This window comes from Chiloscyllium plagiosum, unplaced genomic scaffold (genome assembly GCF_037043375.1).
Source record: "Chiloscyllium plagiosum isolate Xiang-an unplaced genomic scaffold, Cpla_swu_hap1 HiC_scaffold_35, whole genome shotgun sequence".
Taxonomy (NCBI): Eukaryota; Metazoa; Chordata; class Chondrichthyes; order Orectolobiformes; family Hemiscylliidae; genus Chiloscyllium; species Chiloscyllium plagiosum.
The window spans coordinates 9,100,702-9,113,073 of NW_028270173.1; the positions used below are offsets into that span (position 1 = coordinate 9,100,702).

A 12,372-nucleotide genomic window follows, 5' to 3' on the forward strand; every position below is an offset into this window, starting at 1 on the left:
GAGTTGGGAGGTCATGTTGCGGCTATACAGGACATTGGTTAGGCCACTGTTGGAATATTGCGTGCAATTCTGGTCTCCTTCCTGTCGGAAAGATGTTGTGAAACTTGAAAGGGTTCAGAAAAGATTCTGAATGTTGCCAGGGTTGGAGGATCTGAGCTACAGGGAGAGGCTGAACAGGCTGGGGCTGTTTTCCCTGGAGCGTCGGAGGCTGAGGGGTGACCTTATAGAGGTTTACAAAATCATGAGGGGCATGGATAGGATAAATAGACAAAGTCCTTTCCTTGGGGTGGGGGAGTCCAGAACTAGAGAGCATAGCTTTAAGGTGAGAGGGGAAAGATATAAAAGAGACCTAAGGGGCAACTTTTTCACCCAGAGGGTGGTACGTGTGTGGAATGAGCTGCCAGAGGATGTGGCGGAGGCTGGTACAACTGCAACATTTAAAAGGCATCTGGGTAGGTATATGAATAGGAAGGGTTTGGAGGGATATGGGCCGGGTGCTGGCAGGTGGGACTAGATTGGGTTGGGATATCTGGTCGGCACGGACGGGTTGGACCGAAGGGTCTGTTTCCATGCTGTACATCTCTATGACCCTGTGACTCTCAAATCCCTCTACTCCACGGCCCTGTTCTCTTTCTCTATTTAAATAATATCCCACTCCGCTATTCTTCCTGACAAGGTGCATAACCGCACATTTTCCCAAATTTATAGTCCATGTTTTTTCACTGTAAACTCTTTGGCTGTGCAGTTTTGTTATAAAAATGTGCAAAACTCTGCAGTTCTCAATGGAACTCTACCGTCACCTGGTGGTAGCAATGCATTACTGCAACTTGGCAGTGCTCAGATTTTATGTAAAGTCACATAGAGTCATAGAGATGTACAGCATGGAAACAGACCCTTCGGTCCAACCCGTCCATGCCAACCAGATATCCCAACCCAATCTAGTCCCACCGGCCCATATCCCTCCAAACCCTTCCTATTCATATACCCATCCAAATGCCTCTTAAATGTTGTAATTGTACCAGCCTCCACCACATCCTCTGGCAGCTCATTCCATACACGTACCACCCTCTGTGTGAAAAAGCTGCCCCTTAGGCCTCTTTTATATCTCTCACTCTAAACCTATGCCCTCTAGTTCTGGACTCCCCCACCCTAGGAGGAAATGACGGCGGATGATACGCTGTATATGGAGGTCTTCAAAGACCGCAATATCCCCCCCGACGTGATCGACGATGCCCTCCACCGCATCTCCTCCACTTCCTGCTCCTCCACCCTTGAGCCCCGCCCCTCCAACCGCCACCAGGACAGAACCCCACTGGTCCTCACCTACCACCCCACCAACCTCCATGTACAACGTATCATCCGCCGTCATTTCCGCCACCTCCAAACGGATCCCACCACCAGGGATATATTTCCCTCCCCACCCCTATCAGTGTTCCGGAAAGACCACTCCATCCGCGACTCCCTTGTCAGATCCACACCCCCCACTAACCCAACCTCCACTCCCGGCACCTTCCCCTGCAACCGCAAGAAATGCAAAACTTGCGCCCACACCTCCCCCCTCACTTCCCTCCAAGGCCCCAAGGGATCCTTCCTTATCCGCCACAAATTCACCTGCACCTCCACACACATCATCTATTGCATCCGCTGCACCCGATGTGGCCTCGTCTATATTGGGGAGACAGGCCACCTACTTGCGGAACGTTTCAGAGAACACCTCTGGGACACCCGGACCAACCAACCCAACCACCCCGTGGCTCAACACTTTAACTCCCCCTCCCACTCCACCAAGGACATGCAGGTCTTTGGACTCCTCCATCGCCAGACCATGGCAACACGACGGTTGGAGGAAGAGCGCCTCATCTTCCGGTTAGGAACCCTCCAACCACAAGGGATGAACTTGGATTTCACCAGTTTCCTCATTTCCCCTCCCCCCCACCCTGTCTCAGTCAAATCCATCAAATTCAGCACCGCCTTCCTCACCTGCAATCTTCTTCCTGACCTCTCCACCCCCACCCCACTCCGGCCTATCACCCTCACCTTAACCTCCTTCCACCTATCACATTTCCGACGCCCCTCCCCCAAGTCCCTCCTCCCTACCTTTTATCTTAGCCTGCTGGACACACTTTCCTCATTCCTGAAGAAGGGCTTATGCCCGAAACGTCGATTCTTCTGCTCCTTGGATGCTGCCTGACCTGCTGCACTTTCCCCCACTCTAGGGAAGAGACTTTGTCTATATGTTCTATCCATGCACCTCATGATTTTGACTAGATTAACTCTCTTCGGCCCAACAACTCCACACCAACCAGCCAAAGAGTAACCCACCCAGACGCATTCCCCTACTTTTACCCCTGACTGATGTACCTATCACTACGAACAATTTAGTGGAGGATCCGTGTAGAACTGTTGGGCTGAAGGTTCTGTTTCCATACTGTCGGGATTGTATATTAAAAAACAGGACGCCGTTCGGTCTATCTGTGTCTGTACTGACTCTCTGAAAGAACATTTCCCTCATAAACCTGCACACACCCTTCCTTTCAAATAATAATCAAATTCTCCCTCTATCGGCTGCCTCATCCACACTCTCAGTCAGTACATCCCAGATCCTGACCTCTCTCAGACAAGAAAGAAGAGGAGGCCACTCAGCCCATCACTCAATAGGATTGTGGCTGATCAGATTCTAACCTCAACTCGACAATCCTACATATCATGAAAAACCTTCTATCCATTCGGTAATCTAGAGTCTAAATATCTAATTCTTTGAAGTTTGCATCAAGTATAGATACGGTGGTTAAAGAGCCATTTGGCCGACTTGCCTTCATTGCTCAGACCTTGGAGTACAGGAGTTGGGATGTTATGTTGAGATTGTACAGGATGCTAGGGAGGCCTCTCCCACAGTACTGTGTCCAGTTCTGATCACCCTGTTATAGGAGGGCTGTTATTAAGCTGGAAAGGGTTCAGAAGAGATTTACCAAGGTGTTGCTGAGAATGGAATGTATGACTTATAAGGAGAGGCTGGATAGGCTGGGACTGGAGTATAGGGGGTTGAGGGATGACCTGATAGAGGTTTATAAATTCACAAAGGGCATGGAATAAGGAGAATGGTAGGTGCCTTTTCCTGAGAACGGGGGATTTCAGCACTAGGGGGCACACTTTTTAAGGTGAGAGGAGAGAGATTTACAAAAGACATCAGGAGCAATTTCTTTATACAAAGCATGGTTTCGGTGTGGAATGGACAGGAAGTGGGGACACATACAACATTGCAAAAGACATTGGAGAAGTACGTGAATTACAAAGGGTGGCTCAGTGGTTAGTCTCACAGCGCCAGGGACCCGAGTTCAATTCCCGCCTCAGGCGACTGACTGTATGGAGTTTGTACATTCTCCCCTTGTCTGCGTGGGTTTCCTCCGGGTGCTCCGGTTTCCTCCCACAGTCCAAAGATGTGCAGGTCAGGGTGAATTGGCCATGCTAAATTGCCCTTAGTGTTAGGTGCATTAGTCAGAGGGAAATGGGTCTGGGTGGGTTACTCTTCGGAGGGTTGGTGTGGACTGGTTGGGCCAAATGGACTGTATCCACACTTTAGGGAATCTAGTCTGATCCTTGAGGAAGTTTTGGAGGGATGGGGGCCAAATGCAGGCATGTGGGACAAGTTCAGTTTGGGGATAGGGTCGGCATGGACTGGTTGGGCCGAAGGGTCTGTTTCCGTGCTGTAGGACTCTGCCTTTCAAAGATTCTGCGTGGTTCTGCCTTTTGAGGAGAGGAATTCTCAAAGAATCATAACGTCTGGGAGAAAAGGTGTTTCGACATCTCAGTCTTAAAATGGACAACCCCTTTATTTTCAAACTCTGACCCCCTCCCCCACCCCCCGGTTCCAGATTTTCACACAAGAGGAAACATCATTCCCACACCCACCTGGTCAAATCCCTTCAGGATCGTTTATGGCTCAATTAAGTCACCTCTGCCCCTTTTGAAACTGCAGAGGACATGGCACCAGCGTTTCCTCATTCCTGAGGTAAGAAGGGGAAATGTTCCTCCTTGTGTCACTGCTCATCCCTCACATTCCTGGAATGGCGGGATTATCTTACACTGAAAGACTGGAGCGACTGGGCTTGTATCCCCTTGAGTTTAGAAGACTGAGAGGGGATCTGATTGAGACATATAAGATTATTAAAGGATTGGACACTCTGGAGGCAGGAAACATATTTCCGCTGATGGGTGAGTGCCGAACCAGAGGACACAGCTTAAAAATAAGGGGTAGGCCATTTAGGACAGAGATGAGGAGAAACGTCTTCACCCAGAGAGTGGTGGCTGTGTGGAATGCTCTGCCCCAGAGAGCAGTGGAGGCCCAGTCTCTGGATTTGTTTAAGAAAGAGTTGGATAGAGCTCTCAAGGATAGTGGAATCAAGGGTTATGGAGATAAGGCAGGAACAAGATACTGATTAAGGATGATCAGCCATGAGCATATTGAATGGTGGTGCAGGCTCGAAGGGCAGAATGGCCTACTCCTGCACCTATGGTCTATCGTCTATTAAATCTGTGCTCCCTCTCTCGTTCTCCATTGTCCCACCAATGGGAACCGTTTCTCCTGACCTCCTCTCCCCCCCCCGATGCCTCATGATGTTTGAGGAGTTTGGCTAAATCTGGCTGTCCAGGAAAACAGGCCCCAATCTCTCCAGCAGAAATACAGAGGTTGCTGGGAAATCTCAGCAGGTCTGGCAGCATCTGTGGAGAGAAACCAGTGGTTAACGTTTGGGGACCGCTGACCTGGGTTCCTCAGGGATCTCCACAGGTGCTGCCAGGCCTGCTGAGCTTTTCCAGCATTCTCTGTTTTGTGTTCCCAGTTTCTCGCTGCCTGTGCCTGCACTTCCTCCTCCCCAGAATTACTCTCAAGACTCTTCCTCTGCACCCTCTTTCAGATCTGGAAAAGAGACCTGGACTAAAACGTTAGCCCAACAGCGACGTTGTGATCATTGGCAATAGTTTTAGGGAGCCATCTGGCTCGCTAATGTTCCTTAACGATGGAATTCTGTTTTCCTGACCGGGACAGGAGTACACCTGACTCCAAACTTACTTGGGTTTGCTCTCGGCCCCCCCCCCCCCCCTCTGAAATGGCCTTAACAGGGCCCACTATGTTCAAGCAGTGATTAGGGATGGGTAATAAATGCTGTTTCCCCTCCCACCCTCCGCCCGTCCTGGGAAGAACTGTTAAAACCACAAATCTTTCCCAATAATCTGCAGCCCAGAGTTGGACATGACACTCCAGTTGTGGCCAAGGACAAAGAACTAGAGGATGCTGGGAAACTGAAAACAGACCAGAAGGTGCTGGAGATCGCTGTCAATTTGGAAGCGACATCTCCCCCCCCTCCCCCTGACCCCCGCTCTCCACAGCCCTCAGGACCCAACAACAAAAACAGAAAAGCTTTTCTCTTGGAGCGTCTGTGGAGAGAGGTCAGGGTTGACGTTTCCGGTGCGGTGACCCGTCCTCGGAGCTGCGTCAGTGTAAAGGACCACCGACGAAGGGCCGCTGCACCCGAAATGTCAACCCGTGCTCTCTCTCTCGATCGGACTCGCTGAGTTTCTCCAGCCCATCCTGTTTGAGGTTGAAGGTGAAAGAGGGGCCCCTCCTGGCCAGAGCGGCCTCACCTCTGCCGTCCACCAGAACCCCACCAGGCCACCGAGGATGGGCTGGGGGTGGGTCCAGTGCCATCCCCGGGTGACCAACCCTGCGTTTTCCTTGTCTGCAGGCCTGAAAGGCTGGAATGTGAGCGAGGAGGAGCAGTTCCAGGCCCTGGACTGGGCCTTTGAAACGGGTGTGGCTTACTCCAACATGGCGTACGCAGACGGACACCTTTGGATCCCACAGAGCGGCCTGTACTACGTCTACTCCCAGGTGGCCTTCTACCTGCCCTCGTGCCAGGAGCTGAGGGGCTGGGATGCCAGGCCAGCTGCTACCGTCCTGACCCACAACGTCTACAAGAGGGCAGGCTCTTACCCCGAGCCCACCGTGCTGCTGACGGCCACCAAGTCAGTGTGTGAGGGTGGCACGGGGGACTGGCACATCACCATCAGTCAGGGAGCCCTGTTCGTCCTGCAGGAGAGGGACAGTCTCTTCGTCACCGTCAACAAGGTTGCCATGGTGGTACACGTGGAGCAGAAGACTTTCTTCGGAGCGTTCATGTTGTGACTGTGCGGAGGCGCCGCGGAGGTGGGGGTGGGGGCGAGGGGGAGCTGTCGTGCCGGTGGTGGTGGGGGGGGGATGGGCTCTCCACTTTGCCCCATCCGCTGGGAGGTCGGTCCTGTCCTGCTGAGAGGCTCATGGGACAGAGATGAGGCGTTAACCCCTCCCCTCATCATCGGTCACAGGGGCAAGACCATCGGGAAGGCATTTTGCCTGAGGGGAGAGATAGGATGATGCCGTTCGGCCCCTCCGTTGCCAATCAGGGCCTACAGGTGCCCCCCCCCCCCGCGTGTTCCCCTCCGAGCCCCTCACCATCCTGACTTGGAAATATGTCACTGTCCCTTCATTGTTGCTGGGTGCCAATCCTGAAACCCCCCTCCCTGAGGTCTGCAGTGGTGCAAGTGGTGCAACTCATCCCCAGCCCTTCAAGTGGCAACTAGGGACGGACAGTAAATGCTGGGCCCAGCCAGCAGCCCCCTCCCCACCCCACCCCCGAACATGAATGAAAACATGTCTGACACAGTAGCCTCACCCTCACATTCCCACCTTGCCTCCCTTTGCTCATCAGGATCTTAACTACCTCTGTCCTAAACAATATTCCAAAACTCTGCTTCCAGCACCTTGTCAGGAAGAGAGGAACCAAGCCTTGCCGCCATCTTGACAAGGTGTTGGTCTCAAACACTAAACGGGGTGGGGGGTGTTTGCTTTATGAGCACTGACCCGTTGGTTTTTGTCTGTCTCACGAGGGAACACCCTTCCTCCTGGTCAGGATCCCTCTGGATTTTTCATACTTCATTCTAAACTCCAAGTATATAAGCCTAACCTCAGAACACAATCCCCCCCCCACCCCAAGATTCAGGTCTGACTGTAACCTGGTAAACCTTCGCTGAGCTCTTTCCAACACCGCGTACCCTTCCTTCAGTCCAGTGCCCAGGACTAGGCCACACACACATTGTCCTCTGAGGTGGTCAGGCCATTCACACCGACATATTTGCCTGAGGTCACCGTGTCTTGAGCTTCATGTAGAGGAAGCAGATTTCTGTCAGGACGTTTTCACAGGGAGATAGGAAGCCACACGCGGGTGTGACACTCAATCAGAAACAGAAGTTGCCAGAAAAGCTCAGCAGGTCTGGCAGCGTCCGTGGAGAGAAATCAGCTTCAGCCGGAGGCTCACTGATGACGTTACCGTGTACGGTGACGAAACGTCTGAAAATGAACCTTCCAGCTCAGCGAGCAGACCTACATCCAAAATCTCAACCTCAGCAACAAACCTTCTCAAATCTCGCAAAGAGAAATCAGAGTTAATGTTCTGGGGTGACCTGACTGGCCAAAGGGGGTAGGGGCTGTCGGTTTTTAAGGGCGGTATTTGCGGGAGGAGAGTGTGACTGAGAGATGAGCGTCCGCACAGCTCCCTGGTGAATGAGCTGGGCCCTTGTATTGTCAATGGGTTCTGGGTAATTATAGCACTGTCAGCCACATTGCTATCCTCCTGGGGGGTTGGAAGGGTGTGGTTGGGGGGAGTTGTTCGGAAGACCCATTCAAACCTGTCCACCCCCTTTCCCCACCTATTCCCTTCGAATCTCTCTGGGGCCAATACATCCTCTGGATTTTGTATCCGCTGGGAAACAGAGTGTGCACACTGGGATCGAGATTTCCAAAGACTGACAGACCTTCGAGGGAAGATATTTCTCCACAGCCCAGAACGAAATGGCCAACCGCTGACCGTGAGACTGTGACCAACACCCCCCACCCCACTCCCCTCAGCGTCTCAGCGACCCAGCCAGCAGCAGTGTGTGAGTGTGTTTCAGGGAGGGTACATCAGTCTCAATGCCTTTAAATGAGTGAACGAGTTGTGTTTGATCAGCACAGAGCCCATTATCAGAAAGGCACTGTGTAAACTGTGGAGGTGTTGGCTGTTAATGTGCAGGGGGTGGGAGAGGTTGACACTGTATGTGGACCGTTACATGTGACAGGCAACTCTCACTTCATGGTGCTGTTCTGGTTGGTTTGTTTTGCATTTGGAATTGTCAGAAATATTGTCTGCAAGGTTTAATGTTAAAAACCACCCAACACCAGGTCACAGTCCGACAGGGTGAATTGGAAGCACGAGATTTCAGGGAAGCCACAAGCACCTGACAAAGGAGCGGCGCTCCGAAAGCTCATGCTTCCAACTAACCCTGTCGGAATATAACCTGGTGTTGTAGGATATCGAACTTTGTACACCCCAGTCCAACACCGGTATCGCCAAATCACGAGTTCAATGTTTTTTGCAAATTGAGCCAGCAACTGAAGTTCCGTCTCAGAGGTACGTCCCAAAGAAACATTAAATTCACTACATTAATGTCAATGGGTCAGGTCTGTCTCTCTGTGGGACTGGGGGGGGGTACAGTGGGACAGACACTGTCTCCCTGTGGGACTGGGGGGGGGGGGTACAGTGGGACAGACACTGTCTCCCTGTGGGACTAGGGGGGACAGTGGGACAGACACTGTCTCCCTGTGGGACTGGGTGGGGACAGTGGGTCAGACACTGTCTCCCTGTGGGACTGGGGGGAGGGGTACAGTGGGACAGACACTGTCTCCCTGTGGGACTGGGGGGGGGGGGGGTACAGTGGGACAGACACTGTCTCCCTGTGGGACTGGGTGGGGACAGTGGGACAGACACTGTCTCCCTGAGGGACTGGGGGGAGGGGTACAGTGGGACAGACACTGTCTCCCTGTGGGACTGGGGGGGGGGGGTACAGTGGGACAGACACTGTCTCCCTGTGGGACTGGGTGGGGACAGTGGGACAGACACTGTCTCCCTGAGGGACTAGGGGGGAGAGTGGGACAGACACTGTCTCCCTGTGGGACTGGGGGGGAGAGTGGGACAGACACTGTCTCCCTGTGGGACTAGGGGGGACAGTGGGACAGACACTGTCTCCCTGTGGGACTAGGGGGGACAGTGGGACAGACACTGTCTCCCTGTGGGACAAGGGGGGAGAGTGGGACAGACACTGTCTCCCTGTGGGACTAGGGGGGACAGTGGGACAGACACTGTCTCCCTGTGGGACTAGGGGGGACAGTGGGACAGACACTGTCTCCCTGTGGGACTAGGGGGGAGAGTGGGACAGACACTGTCTCCCTGTGGGACTAGGGGGGACAGTGGGACAGACACTGTCTCCCTGTGGGACTAGGGGGGACAGTGGGACAGACACTGTCTCCCTGTGGGACAAGGGGGGAGAGTGGGACAGACACTGTCTCCCTGTGGGACTAGGGGGGACAGTGGGACAGACACTGTCTCCCTGTGGGACTAGGGGGGACAGTGGGACAGACACTGTCTCCCTGTGGGACTAGGGGGGACAGTGGGACAGACACTGTCTCCCTGTGGGACTAGGGGGGACAGTGGGTCAGACACTGTCTCCCTGTGGGACTGGTTGGGACAGTGGGTCAGACACTGTCTCCCTGTGGGACTGGGTGGGGACAGTGGGTCAGACACTGTCTCCCTGTGGGACTGGGTAGGGACAGTGGGTCAGACACTGTCTCCCTGTGGGACTGGGTGGGGACAGTGGATCAGACACTGTCTCCCTGTGGGACTGGGTGGGGACGGTGGGTCAGACACTGTCTCTCTGTGGGACTGGGTGGGGACAGTGGGACAGACACTGTCTCCCTGTGGGGCTGGGTGGGGAGAGTGGGTCAGACACAGTCTCCTTGTGGGACTGGGTGGGGACAGTGGGTCAGACACTGTCTCCCTGTGGGACTGGATGGGGACAGTGGGTCAGACACTGTCTCCCTGTGGGACTGGGTGGGGACAGTGGGACAGATACTGTCTCCCTGTGGGGCTGGGTGGGGACAGTGGGACAGATACTGTCTCCCTGTGGGACTGGGTTGGGACAGCACGTCAGACACTGTCTCCCTGTGGGACTGGGTGGGACAGTGGGTCAGACACTGTCTCCCTGTGGGACTGGGTGGGGAGAGTGGGTCAGATACTGTCTCCCTGTGGGATGGGTGGGGACAGTGGGTCAGATACTGTCTCCCTGTGGGATGGGTGGGGACAGTGGGTCAGATACTGTCTCCCTGTGGACTGGGTGGGGACAGTGGGACAGACACTGTCTCCCTGTGGGACTGGGTGGGGACAGTGGGTCAGACACTGTCTCCCTGTGGGATGGGTGGGGACAGTGGGTCAGATACTGTTTCCCTGTGGACTGGGTGGGACAGTGGGTCAGACACTGTCTCCCTGTGGGATGGGTGGGGACAGTGGGTCAGATACTGTCTCCCTGTGGGATGGGTGGGGACAGTGGGTCAGATACTGTCTCCCTGTGGACTGGGTGGGGACAGTGGGACAGACACTGTCTCCCTGTGAGACTGGGTGGGGACAGTGGGTCAGACACTGTCTCCCTGTGGGACTGTGTGGGACAGTGGGTCAGACACTGTCTCCCTGTGGGACTGGGTGGGGACAGTGGGTCAGACACTGTCTCCCTGTGGGACTGGGTGGGGACAGTGGGTCAGACACTGTCTCCCTGTGGGACTGGTTGGGACAGTGGGTCAGACAGTGTCTCCCTGTGGGACTGGGTGGGGACAGTGGGTCAGACTCTGTCTCCCTGTGGGACTGGGTGGGGACAGTGGGTCAGACTCTGTCTCCTTGTGGGACTGGTTGGGACAGTGGGTCAGATACTGTCTCCCTGTGGGACTGGGTGGGGAGAGTGGGTCAGAACTTGTCTCCCTGTGGGACTGGGTGGGGACGGTGGGTCAGACACGGTCTCCCTGTGGGACTGGGTGGGGACGGTGGGTCAGACACGGTCTCTCTGTGGGACTGGGTGGGGACGGTGGGTCAGACACGGTCTCTCTGTGGGACTGGTGGGACAGTCCCACAGGGAGATTTGTCAGGACATTTCCCCCAGTGCCGCGGGTGGCGGGGGGAGGGGGAGTTGATCCGAGGGGGTGTTGACAAGCCATAGCTCACTCAGAGTCCCACTGACGATGGCATTTACATGGTCGTCAAGGGAGTGTCATGGAACAGGCTCCCAGTGCTGTGATTGGCTGCAGGGAGACGTGATGCCATTGACTGAGCAGCAGGGGGAGCCATTGGCTTCTCGTGGGGAGTGCTGCAACAACAAATTGCATTTACCTTGCCCCCCCCCCCCCGATCCCTCTCCCCTCCTCCTCCTCCTCTCACTGAGGAGAAATGACCCAGAGCTCACCATGGGTTTGGGGCTGGCTCTCATGGACTGACTGATTCTGTTGGTGCTGTGTTCCCTGGTGCTCACACTCTCTTCTCTCTCTCTCTCTTCCTCCTCCTCCCAGTCCATCCTCATTTCCAAATCCAGCCTCGGTCTAACACCTCCATCCCTCGAAATTCCCTTGAGGATCTCGGAGCAACCTTCCATATTTTGGGCCTGCCTGTATCTCACCATGTTGCTTTCTGCTACGGAATTCTCTCCCGAAAATGATTCCTTGTCTTAAACCCACGCCCTTACCACAGAGCCAGAGGTTGTGTTGTTCGTTTGGATAATATTTTCATACAATCATAGATTGTGTACAGCATGGAAACAGGCCCTTCGGCTCAATGAGGCCACGGTGACCTATTTCCCGACGTTTACCCCTGAACGATGCCCCTTACCTACACATCCCTGAGCACTGTGGGCACTTTACCATTGCCAATCCACCCTAACCTGCACATCTTTGGATTGTGGGAGGTAACCGGAGACCTGGAGGAAACCCACACAGACACGGGGAGAGTGTATGTCTGGAATCGAACCCAGGTCCCTGGCGCTGTGAGGCAGCAGGGCTAACCACTGGGCCACCCTGTTGCACAAAAGGAAACCTGCTTTTTCTCCGTTGCAGTACTTTAAAAATATATAGGTGGGTTCCAAGGTTGGGAGAGGTCCTATATAAATGCAAATCCTTTTATTTGCTTTTCTTGCAAATCAGGAGCAGGACAAGGCAATCCCCACAAACCACCCCATCCGAACACACACTACCCCCCACCACCCCACCCCCACACCGCCCACACCCCACCCCCACACCCCACACCCCACCCCACACCCCACCCCCACACCCCACACCCCACCCCCACACCCCACACCCCACCCCCACACCCCACCCCACACCCGACCCCCACACCCCACCCCCACACCCCACCCCCCACACCCCACCCCACACCCCACCCCCACACCACCCACACCGGACCCCCCCACACCCACACCCCACCGCCCCCCCGA

The 12,372-nt window shown here is 54.6% G+C and overlaps 1 protein-coding gene across 3 annotated transcripts in view; it reads left to right on the plus strand.

Moving 5' to 3' along the window:
- Positions 1–6,185, plus strand: part of LOC122547938 (tumor necrosis factor ligand superfamily member 15-like) — an 85,559-nt gene extending 79,374 nt beyond the window's left edge. For all 3 annotated transcript variants that reach the window (XM_087978831.1, XM_087978834.1, XM_087978832.1), the window contains one exon: positions 5,742–6,185. In XM_087978831.1, coding sequence (XP_087834957.1) covers positions 5,742–6,181 — 440 coding nt within the window. In that variant the 3' untranslated portion in view covers positions 6,182–6,185. The remainder of the gene's footprint in view (positions 1–5,741) is intronic.
- The last annotated feature ends 6,187 nt before the right edge of the window (positions 6,186–12,372 follow it).